Source organism: Tachypleus tridentatus, chromosome 13 (genome assembly GCF_004210375.1).
Source record: "Tachypleus tridentatus isolate NWPU-2018 chromosome 13, ASM421037v1, whole genome shotgun sequence".
In the NCBI taxonomy this organism is placed as follows: Eukaryota; Metazoa; Arthropoda; class Merostomata; order Xiphosura; family Limulidae; genus Tachypleus; species Tachypleus tridentatus.
Genome location: NC_134837.1, coordinates 60,317,013 through 60,337,346, shown reverse-complemented (window position 1 = coordinate 60,337,346; position 20,334 = coordinate 60,317,013). Strand labels below are relative to the sequence as shown.

At 30.9% G+C, this 20,334-nt stretch overlaps 1 protein-coding gene across 1 annotated transcript in view; it reads right to left on the bottom strand.

Annotated features, from left to right (window-relative positions):
• The window catches only part of LOC143236980 (cytohesin-1-like), a 62,266-nt gene extending 42,228 nt beyond the window's left edge, over nucleotides 1–20,038 (bottom strand). The window contains exons 1-6 of the mRNA XM_076475730.1: nucleotides 19,476–20,038; nucleotides 16,701–16,756; nucleotides 10,286–10,352; nucleotides 6,340–6,386; nucleotides 2,175–2,241; nucleotides 1,014–1,132 (exon numbers count right to left, since the gene is read on the bottom strand). Of these exons, the coding sequence (XP_076331845.1) occupies nucleotides 1,014–1,132; nucleotides 2,175–2,241; nucleotides 6,340–6,386; nucleotides 10,286–10,352; nucleotides 16,701–16,756; nucleotides 19,476–19,544 (425 nt within the window). The 5' untranslated portion in view covers nucleotides 19,545–20,038. The remainder of the gene's footprint in view (nucleotides 1–1,013; nucleotides 1,133–2,174; nucleotides 2,242–6,339; nucleotides 6,387–10,285; nucleotides 10,353–16,700; nucleotides 16,757–19,475) is intronic.
• Nucleotides 20,039–20,334: the final 296 nt, after the last annotated feature.

The following is a 20,334-nucleotide window of genomic DNA, read 5'->3' as shown; positions in this document are numbered from 1 at the left end:
GAAAAAATAATAAATTATATAACAAGTAAATATACAACACACACTCTTGTGATATAAGAGACATTTTAGAATAGATATTTTTAATTTGTTAATTTTTAATTAAATATATTTTATTATTTAGTTTTGTTCATAACAAGAAAGTTAAAAACAAAAATTGTAAATTAAATGTTATGACCATTATAGTTACTTAACTCGGAAAGAGTCCTACTTTGCGTTTATAACTCATTGGTTTAGAGATTAGAGAGCGTTGTGTGAAATTTATTGATATCGACGACATATAATGAGCAGATGATTTAGGAACAAGTTTATAAATAGCGTGAGATGGTTGGGAAATAGGAAACAGACGGAGCAGACAAAGTATAGTTACGTAGAATTTGAAACAGACAAGATAGGCTTAAAGATTAATATAAGTCAAGAGGCTGATATAAATTATCGTGAGACTGATGGTGTTGAAATGGGTAAGAAGAAGAATTCTCAAGTAACCGAACCCGACTTTGTGGAATTAGACGAAGGAGCAGACGATATTAGAAGTATGGGTTACAACCGTAGTATCTGTGCTCGGATTGTTTTGCGATAGTAATAGAAAAAATAGTTCGGCTTATCAGTTTAAATTCTAAAGCAATTAAATAAGCCTAAGTGGACTTTTGACAAGAAGAGGAGAACTATATGGTGTTTATGGTGTACCTATGATCTCAATAGTGTAAAGAATGTATTGTACATACCTTTAACTAGTTCCGAACGTGTATATTGTTTTGAAAACAACTGACGTGAGTGCTCTTCTTTTTTTCTTTTTTTAATTTATCGCTAATATGTCACACACACCTACAGTAGAGGAATCACAACCCCAACAACAATACAGTATGTATATCAATACGATTAAGAAGTAAAAACCTTTTTATGCCGAACATAACGAAATATCTAAAAAAACATCTCCAATAATATACAATAAAGTTTACATCCATTATTGTCAAAATGAGAATATATACAAATGAACAGTTAGGGCTCATAATCACCTCTCTCCTAAATATTCTCCTATTGCAGTTTTGCTTAAACCTTCTCCTTTGTAGAGAAACCGAGCTATATCTTCAGGAGAATTGTCAAGTTGACCTTGAGCTATTAAATAATCAATTCCCTGGGGAAAGAGTTTGGTAAACGTATTATCAAGTGTATTAAAGTATGTGTACAACTAATTAGAAACACTCCTAGATCTTCCAAGTGGTAATTAAAAAAAACCATTGAAATGCTACACTTCAAAACAAAATACATATTTTTGTTTGATTACATATATATATATATATATGTTTGTGAATGCACATTCTAACACTGAAACTTTTAACTAACACTTTTAAAGTATTTTTCAATAATTTCCTTATATATGTTTCTTAAACTTATATATGACAGTGTAGTAATGAACTTTTGTAATTGTAACCTTGTTTATCTACGTTTATCTAAATATTGCAGATGAGTGTTGATTATTGAAAGCCCACAGGAAGTACCCAAACATTCCTATAAAATAAAATGTAAACAACAAAACTGTTTCTCACATCAGTTACAATTGTTATGAATAACAGAACACAGATTACATCATTTACACCTACTGTTACTAACACAACACAGATGAAGTAACTTGTACATTTTGGTGTATCCATTACACCTATTACTAATGACACCATTGCATATTACATTCTTCTCACATCTTGCTACAAATCTTACACTCGTTATGAATAACAAAACACATATTACATTCTTCTCACATCTTGCTACAAATCTTACACTCGTTATGAATAACAAAACACATATTACATTCTTCTCACATCTTGCTACAAATCTTACACTCATTATGAATAACAGAATACAGATTACATCATTTACACCTACTGTTACTAACACAACACAGATGAAGTAACTTGTACATTTTGGTGTATCCATTACACCTATTACTAATGACACCATTGCATATTACATTCTTCTCACATCTTGCTACAAATCTTACACTCATTATGAATAACAAAACACAGATTATATTCTCACATGCTGCATCTGTTACACATGTTCTTAATAACATAACAGATTAACTGACTTATACATCACAGTCATCACACTTGCTACTATTGACATAATACAAATTACATCAGTTTTACAGTATGGTTATATACCTATTATATACATTTTACCTTTTTAGGATCCATGTTGAATTTCTTTTTCCCAATTGATAAGTGTTTTTCTTTGGTAGTTGTTTTGCTGTAAGTAATGGAAAAAAGAAATTTAAATAAAAAAAAAAAAACAAGTTGAGTGTAAATGAAGTCATAGTAAACATAGTAGTTCACTTTCTTCTAAACAAAACACTGATTGTTTAAAAATGTGAAACTCCTAACTCTTCACATTCACAAATATGAAAGGTTAAATTATTGAATAGATGTTTATATCACTCAGGATATCATAATGTGTAATAGTATACATCAAAATGTCTCAAGAAGACAGTAATTATTAAGTTTTAATATCAGAGTTCAGCATTTAACACAAGTACATTTCACTACTAAATATTTGGCTTACAAAACTCATCAGTCAAATAGCTTAGCTGTCATGAACAAAACAGGTTCAATGTCACAGTCCCAAAGAGTTTAATTGTGTGTTATGTAGATATAGCATGTATTTCTACATTCTTTTTTTAATGTAATAACCTTAAAAAATTAAAATTATTACTTCTGATTATGTACACTTTTTAAATGGTCAAGAAAGTCAGTAGGTGTATTTTATTCTAACTGCCTTTGTCACTTTCTTAAATATTACCTGTTTTGCCTATGGTAGGTTTGCTATAATACTGCAAGTTGTGTAAAAATATAGACAGCTGTGTCCAACAAGTCAGGTGATATCTCAAAGTTATAACTTTCCTTATATTTTAATGGGAATGACAAATGGTGATGGACACATCATCAGAGTGCAGTAATGAACAATTTCAGATGTAATACTATAATATATTAATTATCTCTCCCTCTTAAGCACAAGTCAACAGTTCAGAAACTGAAGATTGAACCCTTTCTTTAAAAAAAAAAAAATTAAAGTTTAACCATTAACTAAATGTTATTAAACATATTAATAGTTCTTGAGAGAGTCTCAAGAGATAACTATATAGTACAGGTCTGTCCTTCATCCTGTAAACATTGTATTCAACATATTCAGTAAATGTTATTTCATCATGTTTTGTGCAATGTTATTCACAGATTCACTAATACTTTCACACAAACGTCTTGTTGAATTGGACCCATCCCACAGCTCTAAGATGAACTCACTTTTATTCAATATGTCACACAATGGATAGGAAGGAGAGAAATTGGTGCTATAACCACATGATATTTTTCTTCTTCTTTTTTACTGGTATATGTACTGTATGAATAAAATACATGAGTCATCATTCTTGTCACACAAATATAACAGTGTGTTACAATTATATTTTAAATATGTAATACTTGTTAATATGTATTACTACAATTACATATAATATATTTGATAATTCATAGCCAGTAACAATAGCAATAGGGAAGACCCATGTTTGTATAACACCTTGTAGTTATCTCTATAGATATAAAGATAAATAATGCATACTTAACTTAAGTATCAACAGGTTCAAAGATAAACAATAGATATGTAATTTCATGATATGCACATCTCAAGATAAACAATGAATATGTGATTTCATCATCCACATATTAAGTATATGGTACATACATACATACAATACTCACCAAAATTTTATTGATATATGTTAGTCAAGTATACCACACATACATACAATACTCATCACAGTCTCATGGATATATGTTAATCAAGTATATGACACATATGTATGATACGCACCACATTCTCATCAATATATGTTAATAAAATATATGACACATGCATACAATACTTACCACAGTCTCGTAGACATGTTAACCAGGTATACCACACATACATACAATACTCATCACAGTTTCATAGATTTATATTAATCAATTATATTCCATGTACATACAATACCCATCACAGTCTCATGCATATATGTTAATCATGATGTGACACACATACAATACTCACCACAGTCTCGTTGAGATATGTTAATAGTGTATGCCACACATACATATAATACTTACCACAGTCCCATAAATATATGTTAGTTAATTACACAACACATCCATACAATACTCACCACAGTTCCACAGATATATGTTAATCAAGTATACCGCACATACATATACTACTCACCACACTTTCATAGATATATGTTAATAGTGTATGCCACATATACATATAATGCTCACCACAGTCTGCTAAACATATGTTAATCAAGTATACAACACATACATATAATACTCAAAACAGTCTCATAGTTATATGTTAATACTGTACACCACACATTTATATAATACTCACTACAGTTGTATAGACGTTAATTAATCAATTATAACACACGTATAAACAATACTCGCCATAGTCTCATGGATATATGTTAATCAAGTACACCACTCATGCATACAATATTCACAACAGTCTCATGGATATATGTTAATCAAGTATACCACACATACATACAATACTCACAATGCTATCATGGATATATGTTAATCAAGATTATTACACAAACATACAATAGTAACCACAGTCTCATGGATATATGTTAATCAAGTATACCGTAGTCTCATCGAAATACGTTAATCAAGTATATGACACATACATTTAATACTCACCACAGTTTGATGGATATATCTTAATCGACGATAAGACACGCATATATAATACTCACCACAGTATCATGAATATCTCTTAATGAAGTTTTTAATCATACATTTAATACTCCCACAGTTTCATGGATATGTGTAAATCAAGTATGTGAAACACATATAAAACTCACCACAGTCTCAATGAGACATATATTAATCAAGAATACCATAGTCTCATAGATATATGTTAATCAAGTATACCACAGTCTTATAGATATATTTTAACCAAGTATAGAACACATACATACAATAGTCACCACAGTCTCATAGATATCTTAATGAAGTAAATGACATACATACAATACTGATCACAGTCTCATACATATTTCTTAATCAAGTATACCACACATACATACCATACTCACCATGGTCACATAGATGTATGTTAATCATGCATTCCACACACACATACCTTACCACAGTCTCATAGATATATGTTAATCAAGGATACGACACACATATATAATACCACAGTCTCATGAATATATGTTAATCAAGTTTTTGACGCATACATTTAATACTCCCCACAGTTTCATGGATATATGTAAATCAAGTATATGAAACACACATACAATACTCAACACAGTCTCAATGAGATATGTATTAATCAAGTATACCACAGTCTCGTAGATATATTTCAATGAAGCATACCACACATAAATACAATAATCACCACAGTCTCAGGGATATAAGTTAACCAAGTATATGACACATACATACAATACTCACAACAGTTTCATAGATATATGGTATTCAAGTGCATGACACATTCATAAAATACCACAGTCTAAAGGATGTAAGTTAATCAAGTATATGACACATACATACAACATTCACAACAGTCTCATTGATATATATTAATCATGTATACCACATATACATACCATACTCGTCAGAGTCTAATAGATATATCTTAATCAATTGTATGACACATACATTTAACACTCACCACAGTTTTATGGATATATCTTAATTAAGTACATGTCACACATATATGATACTCACCAGAGTCTTATGGATATATATTAATCAAGTATTTGACACATACATTTAATACACCCTAGAGTTTCATGGATATATGTAAATCAAGTACATGAAACACACATACAAAACTTACATTCTCAATGAGATATATATTAATAAAGTATACCACAGTCTCATAGATATATATTAGTGAAGTAAACTGCTCATTTATACAGTACTCACCACAGTCTCATAGATATATGTTGATCAAGTATACTACACATACATACAGTACTCACTACAGTCTCATCAATATATATTAATTAAGTGTAGAACACATACATTTAATACTCCCTGCAGTATCATGGATATACGTTAATCAAGAATGTGACAGATACATACAATATTTACCACAGTCTCATGGAGATATGTTAATCATGTATAACACAGAGACATGGAATATGTGTCAGAGTGGCAGTCAATTCTACTAGTCGTTATTTAAAGAGTAGCCTAACAGTTGTCATTGGGTGGTGATGACAACCTGTCTTTTCTCCTGTCTTACATTATCAAATTTGGAACATCTAACACTTGATGAGAAATTCAAAAGCAAAAAACAAACCTTTCCTGTTGTATCCCCATTTTCTCTACAACTTCATCTCTAATTTCCTGAAATAACATAATGATATGGTGTATATTAAAGTTTATCTTTTTATGGTCTATATTGAAGTTTACCTTTCTATGGTCACTATTAAAGTTTATCTTTCTATGTTCTATTACAATATTCACCTTTATAAGGTCCATATTAATGTTACTTTTCGAGGGTACATATTAAAGCTTATGTTTTGATAGTCCATATTAAAGCTTATATTTTAACAATCCATTTTAAAGCTTATGTTTTAAATTTCATAATAAAGCTTATGTTTTAATCATCCATATGAAAGCTTATACTTTAATGGTCCACATCAAATCTTATATTTTAATGATCCATATGAAAGCTTATGTTTCAGTGGTCCATATTAAAGCTCATGTTTTAATGACCCATTCAAAGCTTATGTATTAATGGTTAATATTGAAACTCATATTTTAATGAACCATATTAAAGCTCATGTTTTAGTGGTCCATATTAAAGCTCAAGTTTTAATAGTTCATATTTATGTGTTAATGGTCTGTATTAAAACTTATTTTCTAATGTTCCATTTTAAGGCTTATGTTTTAATGGTCCATTTTAAGGCTTATGTTTTAATAATACATATTAAACTTATGCTTTAATGATCCATATTAAAGCTTATTTTTTATTGTTCCATTTTAAGGCTTATGTTTTAATGATCCATATTAAAGCTTACGTTTTAATGATCCATATCAAACTTTCTGTTTTAATGGTCCATATTAAATCTTATGTTTTCAAGGTCCATATTAAAGCTTATATTTTAATGGTGCATATTTAATTGTATGTTTTAGTGATCCATATTAAAGCTTTTGTTTTGATGATCAATATCAACAGTTATGTTTTAATGGTTTATATTAAAGCTTGTTTTCTAATGGTCAATATTAAAGGTAATGTTTTAATGGTCCATATTAAAGCTTATGTTTTAATAATCCGTATTAATGCTTACATTTTAAAAACCCATATGGAAGCTTATGTTTTAATGATTTATATTAAAGCTTATGCTTTAATAGTCCATACCAAAGATTATGTTTCAATAGTTCATATTAAAGGTTATGTTTTAATGATGCATATTGAAGCTTATGTCTTTAATGACCCTTAATACATCTTATGTTTCAATGATTGATATAAAGCTTATGTTTTAATGATCAATATTGAACATGATGATTAATGGCCCATATTAAAGCTTTTGTTCTTATGGTCTATATTAAAGCTTATGTTTTAAAGGTGCAAATTGAAGCTTATGTTTTAATTATACATATTACATCTTATGTTTTAATTATCCATTTAAAGCTTATGTTTTTATATTTAATATTGAACCTGATGTTTTAATGAACCATATGAAAACTTATGTTTTAATTGTGCATATTAAAGCTTATGCATTAATGGTCCATAATAAAGCCTATGTTTTAATTGTCCATATTACATCTTATGTTTCAATGATCAATTTAAAGCTTATATTTTAATGGCCTATATTAAAGCTGATGTTTTAATGGTCCATATTAAAGTTTATGTTTTAATGTTCCATATTGAACCTCATGTTTTAATGAACGATATTAAAGATTATGTTTTAATGGTCCATATTACATCTTATGTTTTAATGATCCATTTAAAGCTTTGTTTTATTGGTCCATACTAAAGTGTATGTTTTAATGGTGCATATTAAATCATATGTTTTAGTGCTCTTTATTTAAGCATTTGTGTTGATGCTCCATATTAACAGATATATTTTAATGGTCTGTATTACAGGTAATGTTTTAATGGTCTGTATTACAGATAATGTTTAATGGTCTATATTAAAGCTTTTGTTTTAATGGTCCATATTAAAGCTTGTGCTTTAATGATCCCTATTAAAGCTCATGTTTTAATGATCCATATTAAAGCTCATGTTTTAGTGGTCCATATTAAAGCTTATGTTTCAATAGTCCATCCTAGAGCTTATGTTTTAATGGTCCATATTAAAGCTTCTGTTTTAATGATCCATATTAAAGCTTACATTTTAATGATCCATATCAAACTTTCTGTTTTAATGGTCCATATTAAATCATATGTTTTCAAGGTCCATATTAAAGCTTATATTTTAATGGTGCATATTTAATCGTATGTTTTAGTGATCCACATTAAAGCTTTTGTTTTGATGATCAATATCAACAGTTATGTTTTAATGGTTCATATTAAAGCTTGTTTTCTAATGGTCTGTATTACAGCTGATGTTTTAATGGTCGATATTAAAGGTAATGTTTTAATGGTCCATATTAAAGCTTATGTTTTAATAGTCCATACCAAAGATTATGTTTCAATAGTTCATATTAAAGGTTATGCTTTAATGATGCATATTGAAGCTTATGTTTTTAATGACCCATAATACATCTTATGTTTCAATGATTGATATAAAGCTTATGTTTTAATGGTCAATATTGAACATGATGTTTTAATGGCCCATATTAAAGCTTTTGTTTCAATGATCTGTATTAAAGATTACATTTTAATAATTCATATGAGAGCTTTTGTTTTAATGGTCCATATTAAATCTTATGTTTCAATATATTGAAGCTTATGTTTTAATCATACATATTACATCTTATGTTTTAATGACCCATAATACATCTTATGTTTTAATGATTGATATAAAGCTTATGTTTTAATGGTCAATATTGAACATGATGTTTTAATGGCCCATATTAAAGCTTTTGTTCTTATGGTCTATATGCATTAAAGCTTATGTTTTAAAGGTGCAAATTGAAGCTTATGTTTTAATTATACATATTACATCTTATGTTTTAATTATTCATTTAAAGCTTATGTTTTAATGTTTAATATTGAACCTGATATTTTAATGAATCATATGAAAACTTATGTTTTAATTGTGCATATTGCATCTTATGATTCAATGATTCATTTAAAGCTTATATTTTAATGGCTTATATTAAAGCTGATGTTTTAATGGTCCATGTTAAAGTTTATGTTTTAATGTTCCATATTGAACCTCATGTTTTAATGAATGATATTAAAGATTATGTTTTAATGATCCATGTTACATCTTATGTTTCAATGATCCATTTAAAGCTTTGTTTTAATGGTCCATACTAAAGTGTATGTTTTAATGGTGCATATTAAATCATATGTTTTAGTGCTCTTTATTAAACATTTGTTTTGATGCTCCATATTAACAGATATATTTTAATGGTCTGTATTACAGATAATGTTTTAATGGTCGATATTAAAGATTTTGTTTTGTTGATCCATATTAACAGTTATGTTTCAATGGTCCATATTAAAGCTTGTTTTCTAATGGTCTGTATTACAGCTGATGTTTTAATGGTCCTTATTAAAGCTTATGTTTTAATGATCTGTACTAAAGATTACATATTAATGATCCATATGAGAGCTTATGTTTTAATGGCCCATATTAAATCTTATGTTTGAATGGTCCACATTAAAGCTTATGTTTTAATAATCCATATTTAAGCTTATGCTGTAATGTTCCATACTAAAGATTATGTGTTAATAGTCCATATTAAAGCTCATCTTTTAATAGTCCATATTGAACGTGATGTTTTAACGATCCATATGAAAACTTATGTTTTAATAATCCATATGAGAACTTATATTTTGAGGGTCCTTATTTAAGCTTATGATTTAATGATCCATATTAAAGCTTACGTTTTAATAGTCCATATTAAAGCTTATGGTTTAGTGGTCCATATTAAAGCTTATGTTTTAATGGTCCATATTAAATCTTGTTTTCCAATGGTCTGTATTAAAGCTTATTTTTGATGATCCATATTAAGCTTATGTTTTAATGATCCATATTAAGCATATTTTAATGATCCATATGACAGCTTATGTTTTAATGGTCCATATCAAAGCTTATGTTTTAATGGTCCATATTAATGTTTACCTTTTGAGGGTCCATATTATAGTTCTTTTTCCCAGTCCATGAATACAATTCGATATTTGTATTATCACTGAAAGAATTCAAACAAAGAAATTTAACACATAGAAGAAAACATAAAAAACTTGTGTTTAAAATAAATGCAGTTCTGTGGAGTGACCAGACCTCCCAGATGTGTAAGGACAGTCCTGTTTTTTGGTAGTTTGTCATGTTCCTGATTCAGTGTTACTGACATTTTGATGATTCATAAGAACAAAAAGTCTGAGTAAAGTTATTTCTGTGTGTGATGAGAAACCAAACTCTGCACAGTTCTGGATATGGAAACATTTATGGCAGTGCATATTGTCAAAACACACTTTCTACAGTCACGTACTGAACTGTATGACTACATAATAAGCAAATACAACAGAATTTTTGTGTTGCATTCATTTTACACAATAATATATCCAAAATGTTTCAAAGTAATATTAAAACCTTAATAAATGTGGTATGTTTGAAAATGTTATGAATTCTTAAATAAATCCAAGTATAAAGTAACCTATTCTAAATTGCCTAAAGTGAATTATTATAGATCTCTTGCTTGTATAACTTGAATATTCTTGCTTATTTGTTTTTTGTCTATCATCAGAAAACTAGTTTAGATTATTTGAAAACAATTCTGATGTTAATACATTTAGAAATATTATGGAACTGTTTAATAAAAGTAAAGTGAATAAAGGTTAAATTATTTCAAATTTCTAATAATCCTTTTGAAATTAAGAGGAAGGTCTGGACTGCCCAGAGTTTTCAGTTTGGAAATGTGGTCACTCTGTGCAGTAGTTAAAGTTTTTACAAACAAACAGACACTAATTTAGACATGTATTAGTGAGTATAAAATGTACTTTTACCTCCAAATAAACCTGAAGTATTGTTAAGTAAATATCATCAACACAATGATAGGTTTGAAATCATAGACTTATCTCTTATCAGCACAATGATAGATTTGACATCACAACCTTATTTCTTGACAATATTAGCAATAAAAAGCAGAACATGCTCATAACAAACATATTCAGTACCACAATTCTGTTTTACTAAAAACTCAGCAGTTAACACAAAGATATCTTCTATATTTTATATTATTTGAAAAGTTCATCAGTAATGACAAGTCAACACCACAGTCATGTGTTCCAAAGCAGTGTAAGTCACCACAATGATATATTCACTCCCACAGTCATGTGTTCCAAAGCAGTGTAAGTCACCACAATGATATATTCACTCCCACAGTCATTTGTTCCAAAGCAGTGTAAGTCACCACAATGATATATTCACTCCCACAGTCATTTGTTCCAAAGAGGTTTCAATCACCACAAGGAGATATTTAACATCACATTCTTATGATCCAAAGAAATAGTCAGTTACTACAATTAAATGTTTGATATTTGGTACTTGGTAATGAATTTTTCTCTGTAACAAAAAATGAAAAAAGCGGGTATCTTGAAAATTGATAAGAAAAATGTCTATGTCAATACAAAGATAAATCATCTACAAGTCTCAAGATAAATGTTAGGATGTTGAGCTTTCACGTATAAACCCTGAGATAAACATTGTCAAAGATGTGTTTGATCATACACACATTTCAACATTAACATTGGAAACATTAAGTTTCATCATGTACAATTCCTGAGATAAACAATGAAGATCTTGTGCTTCATCATATATATTAATTCTAAGGTATACATTAGAGAGGATTGTTTTCACGTTCAACAAATCTCTCAGAAACAGCTTAAGATAGTTCTTCAAAATAAAAGAATCTAAACAAACATGGCCACTTTCACAAAAATATTTTTAAAAATTGGATAACACTGGACAACAAACAATTTGCTACTGAAGAATTCTCATGATTTGAGCTAACATGATGATGATTTTTTCAAATTAGTCACAATTTGTTCATCACCTCTAGATTTTGAGTCATTATAATATCTCACTATTTTATCAGCACTATTTGAATTACCATGCAATCAACTCAGTACAATAGATTTATGGTATGTAATTAAATTTACTTGGATAATTTAATGGGTAAAATACACACATTTTTGATAACTTCAAGCATTGACTATATTACATTGATGTAAAGTTCAAATATATTGATGATATATAGTATTTGCTCTTAACATAACTGCAGCAAACTGCGCCACTTTTGTTTCATTCCAATACTCACTTGTATGCCCAGGAATTACAAAACTCTCAAGTGCTCTGTTCGCTAAAACATTTGAGAAGTCCCTGGACTGAGGCAGACACCTTTCTCTCATGGTTGCATCTCATTCACTTGGTCGTTTTTGCATCACTCCATGCACAGTCAAGACAAAGTCTGATGTTTTTCCTTGCATCATTGTCCATTTATTGTTCGAAATTAATGCCAACAAATTACAGAAACCTACTGTAAGAGAATCCCTATCTCACATTTACATAAAACCCTGCCATTTGTGCAACCAGTCAGGATTATACAATTGTAAAGTTCAGTAGATGAAGACACTGAAAATAAGTACACCGACAGAGGTACAACTATAGTGGTAGCAAAAATTGTATGGAGATTACAATCACACTATATAATCATGTCAGTTGATTTTGATAAATGGGTTGAAAGAGGTGAGAGTCTGTTAAAGAACAACAATAATTAGAGAGACAAGAACAGCAACAGGAGAGAGAGAGAGAGGTGGAGAAGATAGGAAGACTTAAAAAAGAAAAAAATTGAGAAAGAAGAAGAGGAGAAATTAGAAATAGAAAGAATAAAAGAACAAACTGATATTACAGAGTTCATCCAACAGAAATAAAAAGGACAATAGGGACAGGTGACCCAAGCTGCCCAAATATAATGAACAGAAAGATGACATGGACACTTTCCTGGAGAGGCATGAAAGATTTAGTCAAAGAAAGAACAGGGACATAAGCAACTACACAGTCTGTCTCAGCCCATTTCTCACATGTATATGCATGCATGACATCCAAAGATGCAATTGATAACGACAAATTAAAAGTGACATTGCTGAAAATGATATGATCCTAAAGAAAGTTTTAATAATGAAGTTTAGAAAAGCCACACCTGACTATAGAGAAACTATATTTTTGTTTGTGGTACATTTGAGGGACTGGCAGATGTACAAATATGTGAACAGTTCATGTTCTTAAGTTCAACTGACATGCAACTTTTCCTAAAGAAGAGAGCACCAAAAGACATGAAAGAAATCTTCAAGCTGTCAAAATAGTAAATGAAAGCACATGGAAGGAATAAAATGGGCAAGTCCAAGAATATCCAGTTTAAATCAAAATCAGTGGTGGTTGACCAGGAATAGAAGAAGTCTACAAAAGGTGATAAGAGGTTAACAGACAAATGTGAAAAAGAGATATTATATTTGTTATAAAATAGGGAACATTGCAAAGAAATACAAGTATTTTAACAGCAAACAATAACAAAAATCTCAACTGGAGCTACTTACAAAGATGGTAAGAAAAAGGAAAAGAATGACTTTCACTACAGATGATGCTGACAGAAAAAACGGAATGTAAACAACTCATGAGAATCACCACAGGAAGGAAGTGCTATTTGCATGATTGATCAGTGAACCACTAATGGTCAGCTGAACTTAGCCAATGAATCTATAGAGCCAGTAGCAATTGAAGCATGTTACAAATATCGAGAATTGCCAACAAATCAGAATATTCCAATATGTGAAGCCTATGCTGAAGATAAGAAGATAAAGGTTCTATGAGAACTTGATGTAGGAATGTAGCAGCAAAAACCAGTCTTGTATCAGATAACCATATGGCAAGTAAGGCATACCTGTGTGTACAATTAGAAAGCTTTCTATACAAAATAAAGGTGGATACTCTCTACTGTAAGGGAGGCTTAGAGGTCATTTTTAGGAAGGCATCAATGTACAACTTGGTGATTAGAAACACACCAAGTAGTAGAAATTTGGAGAAACCAGACAGAAAAGAGACTGATAAGGCATCTTCAGTCACCATGAGGGCTCATCGATAAAAGAGTAAGCAATATGTTAAAGCCTTGAAAGGTAAATGTAGATTCATGGAAGTGGGAAAAATTGCAGAAGAAAGATTCATTACTGCAGAAGCTTTGGGACAGCGCACTAGAGAAAGTCACCTACGGGACAGAGAAAAAAAGAGATTTACATAACATAGACCACTTCTATAACACGAAGGCCAAGGGTCAAAGTTTCAAGGTCGAATACAAAGTATTAGTTCTGCTATTCACAGCTGACAACAAACTCACCTGCCCAGAGGGGCTTGAGCCCCCCCCAACGAGCCAAGCCCCCTCAGCCCCATATATTGTTACCTACATATATTCATAAAATATGGAAAACACAATCGTCGTTGTTGCTTAACAATTAACATCAAAGAGACATAGATCTGTAGAACTCAACGTCTTCATTAAGACGGAAGTATGTGTCATGCGTCCCACAGCAACGTACTGAATGCACTGAAACTCATGCGCTGTATTGCCGCTCCCTGTGTAATGCCATTCTATCTTGAGCTTTGACGAAGATTAGACAACCACATTGATTTCAAGTTACAACAGATCATCAGGGATTTTAGTTGATAAACCAAAGGTTTCACAGGTATTTACCCATTAATTTCATTTATCTTCTATTAAAAAAGTAAAACATAGCATGCAGTGTATTGTGTATAGGTCAAAACTATGAAGCATTTAGCCGGTGTTGTGTCCTCTGTGAGATCATTTTGCATTGTGTATCAGCCATCCAAAATTGTACTGATGATTCTGGCATAATTTAAAATTGTGACTTACAATCCAATTAATGTTATGATTAGATAACATATTATTTCTAATTTGTAATGATGAATTATTAATCAGAGTATGAGTTTCCAATGAAAACTGCATTGAAAACGCAGTTCAAAACAGCACACCTTTCTGAAATGTACCTTGGTATTTACATTATTATAATTTACCATCTATACTTCATATTGATGGCATTTTGAGAAGCCCCTCCACAGTTTACATAAGTACCCCCCCCCCCCCAACGAAAATATCCTGGCGCCGTCACTGCACCTGCCAGCAGAAAGGAAGTTACCAAAAAATGTAGTGTTCAGTGAAAATGAATGGGAAGACCAAGGTCTACCATGCAAATCTGTTGAAAAGGTACTTCAAGAGAGAATAAGGCCGAATTGATGCAGCTATTAATGTACAAATGAAAATGGTAAGTGTGTCTGTTATAGATGCAAACTAGAAGGCAGTGCCTTTGTTATAGAAGATAGAGATTTACTAGGCCTAAAACCACTAGGTAGTGATGAGACGCACGAGAATATCAACATAAAGTGAAGAACGGACTGACTAGAAAAAAGAAAGAGAAACAAGATCTACTGTGTCAGTATACAGATAGATTTGGAAAGACAGACAACACAAGATTAACATGAATACAAAGGATGCTGTCAAGGTAAGCCTTACCAGAGGCCCGACGTGAGAAGAGACAGTCAAAGGAACTGTAAATGTTTGTATAAACTATTTGAGGGCACTTAGTGTGTGAATTATGAACAGTTTTTGTATATAATGTACAAAATATTGTCAATATGTTTCCTGAAAACAGGGATGCTGATGAACGTACAAGACTGTTTAATTATTATATAATATATATTATATATTATTATATGATTTATTTTATAAATTTAATAATCGCTTACTTTTCATGGCAGCAGTATGAAAGAATGTTTTAAAAGTGTTAGTTGTGACATTTGTTACATGACTCTGTACATTATGTTTACAATGACATTGTTGTCTAGGCTCTACTAATATTGATGACGACATGTTACTCGTATCTTCAGTATTTTTCTCGTTATCTTAAATGAGTGTTGTTAAATCAAGGCGTTCGCGTACTTTACAGAAAGTTTGAGACCTCATTAATCATAATTATAAACGAACGAGCGAATGCTAGTCAAGTGCCGTTCAGTCAATAAATTAGTCAGCAAAAGAAAACGTGAAGTTAGCTGACGTGTGAGTTATTAACCATAACGGGCGATATCTTAAAGTTAGTTTCCCATTTTAATAGAGATAAGGAGAAAAATTTGTCATGCCAAGGTGTCTTATAAAGTTCATATATACCAGTAAATACAAACATCCTTACAGACAGTGCCTACAATGATATCCTTCATTTTATATTCAGTTCAGTAACAAACCGTTAGGGTTATAGTATTAGTTACAATGGAAAGTTATACACACTTAAAATTCTTGATTTTGAGATACACTTATAATGTGCACCTGTCAGTACATCTCAAGGAATATTCTGTATGGTTACACATAGAGCTGATGACAAACAGATTTAACGTTTTAAATTTAAAAACAGGACAAATTTCATACACTTATTAAACAGAGAGATCACCTGCAAATAAAAAATAAGTTATTCTCTCAAACCTTTCGTCTTGAATGTTTGTTTTCTCAACAGCTTCTGCGATTTCATCTTTAAGTTCCTAAAACAATATAATAATAGTTTACTAAAGTTTTAGCCACTACATATACATTTTTAAATTCTAAAACGTGAACAAGAAAACTTTTAATAATGAGTTACACCTGGTTGTACATATAAAATAGTTTACAAAAAAAAATGAATGATGTAATATTTTGGCGTCTGAAGTTATGTTAGTAGAAAAATAAACATATGTAGTTAGGGTCTTTCGGGCCCGGCATGGCCAGGTGGGTTAAGGCGTTCGACTCGTAATCTGAGAATCGCGGGTACGAATCCCGGTTGCGTCAAACATGCTCACCCTTTCAGCCGTGGGGCGTTATAATGTGACGGTTAATCCCACTTTTCGTTGGTAACAGATAGCCCTTGGGTAGCTTTGCGCAAAATTTACTGCAATGACAGTTGTCTTTGTTTTCGACTTACACTTGTCAATACCAGGGGCGTCAAGAGGCAGGCCGAACCCCGGGGACAGTTATGTCCCCGGGTCCCTTTGAAGTCTTCATAAATTCATGAGCGTATGAAGAATTTTTCTGGTGGACAGAAGCCAAATGTGTTAATAATTTACATTTTTTGGATAAAAAGGTATTTTCTTAGGCAAAGAGAGTTCACGCAGTACTGCGATTTTTCCTTAAGTATATTATGAAAATGAGAGAACATTATTCTTTATCCCATATTTCTCCAGGCCCCGTGACTGTAGTCCCTCTGACTCCCCTCTCGTCAGGCCTGGTCAGTACCTATTCTTCAAGTGTAATGTTGAAAACCATCTTTACCTGAATAAAACACTAAAAGCACAACCAATATTGGGTATTGGGTTCTTTCTTTTGACTTCATAAACCTTCTGGTAATACGCACAAAACATCGTGGATTTAATAGGACATAATAATTGTTTTACATAGTTTATACTTCTGCGGAAGCCTCAGCCTGATTAGCAAATAGAAGCGTTTGTTTAGCTGGTTGTTCATAAGTGAATCTTCAGTATCAATATCATGAAGTATTCTGTTTCTCAAACCTAAGTTAGAAGACACATCATAGAAGATATCTCGATAATCCACAAGTAAGTCATATAATCTAAGCCATGGTCAATTGTAAAACATCTATTGTTTAAGTCAGAAAGCTTTAACTTAAGTGGTAAGTTCACTTTATGTAACTATTTTATATCAGACGTCCTTCATTTTGTTTTTTGATGTGGAAGTACTACTTCACAAATTCTTATATTTCACTTCAGTGAAGACATTTTGAATTTTTTGATGCACGAGAGTTCTTCCAACCAATAATCTGTCAGGAATGTTTTCTTCAACTAGGTTATTTTCAGTACGTGTAAAATTGTTCCTAACAAGTTTATATACGAGTACTTCAGTTCTTGATGATGTAATAACTACCTTCTTTTTTGTCACCTTCAAGATAAACCTCTGATGTTATAATTATCGTGTAGTGCATATGTATTTCTTATTTATTTAAAGCATGCACATCTTAACATCCCATGAAGTCAATTTTGAATATTCACACATCATTAGTGAAGAAAAAATCATACTGAAGGTAACTTCCTGTGGTTTACCTCTGTCTTCGTCATTTTCGAGTTCTAAACATTCTTCAGAGGAAGTTGATTTTACACACTGCGTGACTTAACGAGACAATAATTTTTCATTTCTTAGTTCAATCACTAAATGGACTACTACTTTTTTGCCACTTGTCAACAAATCATCATTTCAAAGAGAGCATAAAGATCTTTTATCTTGGCATTGATGTACATTGTTGAGCTTGTCATATCCTCTCTTAAATTCTTGTTTATTTTTTCTTTATCATCTTTTAACTGTTTTATAATTTCTGCTCAGTTTTTATCTTAGTTTAGAACATATAATTCATAATTTTGAGGTTTATTCTAAATTTTAATTTTACCAAAATAATTCCATTCCTGGCACCACTATACTAATGATTTAAATTAATGGATAGGTTCTTTTGGTATATTTGGTAAATATATTAATGCAAATTCCAAATTAAGTTTACAAATATTTCTGATGTGCTTAAGTTCACTGTAGACAGTAATTCAACGTTTTCTCTTATTTGGAAACTTTCTTCACACGTAACACACTTTATCGTATCTATACAAAAGAACACGAAATAAATGTTTATAAAACTAACACCTTGAGAGTAACAGACAAACCATAAAAAAATTATAAAAATTAATAATTACTTTTTGTATAGTTCAAAGTGTTTAGTAATGTTTCTAAAGAAAATTCCAGACGTTCAACCACGCGGAGATGACGCAACCAACATTAATACGAACGTTTGAATTTCAAAAAATAGATATTTAACAACATTATTCTGAATTTTACATTTTATTGATTGTGCTTGGTAGTCTTTTTATTTATTGCAACTAAACATGTAACTTTGGTACTTTCAATACAGAATTATCAGTTTATTTTCACTTAATTGGTTTGACTGATGTTAAGCAAAAGATACATAACAATCTATTTGTGTCCTGCCCACAACGAGTATCGAAACCTATATTTAGGTTGGAAAGCCTATAGAATTAACGATGAGCTATTGAGGGGCGTTAATTATTATTTTTATTGTTGTTTGTGATGTGTACCAACAAGTAGTTTATTTTCAATTATTTCGTTATTGGTGTTGGCGTGTTTCAACTAACTGGCTAACAGTAGTATTAAATTATATAAAAAGAATAACACATGAAACCTGTGATCTACTGTCATACAGATTTCACCTACCTGCTTTTCATCATCAGGCAGTGTCCACGTCCTTCTTCTGAAACCCATCTTTAGGCAACATGCGTACATTTTACCAAAGTCTGCAAACTTAAGATTATATATTCTATGTTATAGGGCCGTCAAGCTACGAACTTAAAAGAGAGTATCCGACACTGTTGTTATATATAGTAGATTTTGTTACTGTCAGTAAAAGATCCGAGAAGATACCTTAGCACTGTAGAGTTTCTAATAAATCTTTCATTTTCGATTACTCTAGTGGAAAGTCAGATAAATGATACCTGCTGCCTTACACTTTTGTTTGTGGAGATTGGTACAGGTTAGTTTGTACTTTCCGTCAAACTATCACGTTAAACAAACCATTTACATGGTAAGAAATAGCTTCTTCTGTTTCCATCAGAAACTGCAACAATGTGGTAGGTAAAACTATTCCAAGGAGTTAACGACAGTAATTGTTATGACTCCGTTTCACATAAAGAAAGTAGTCACGTGTGGGTTAGGAAGTTAATTCAATAAACTCTTTCCTTAGAAGGCGGAAACAAATTTGCCAAACAATTAAATACAAAGCTACTGGTAGCTAGCGAATACTAACCAAAACACATGAACAACGCAGACAGTAGAGGGCGCTATCATCTAAACCATTGAAAGGAGAAGAGTGGATCGGTGTTCTCGTATATATTTCAAACAAGCATTAGGGTACAAAAGTGAAAAACAACGTTTCACTTCATTACTACATCACCTTAAAAACAATAACTTTATACCCCATTACTACATCGCCTTAAAAACAATAACATTATACCCCGTTACTACATCGAATAAAAAACCAAAATGTTCCACTCCATTACACACATTGCCTTAAAAA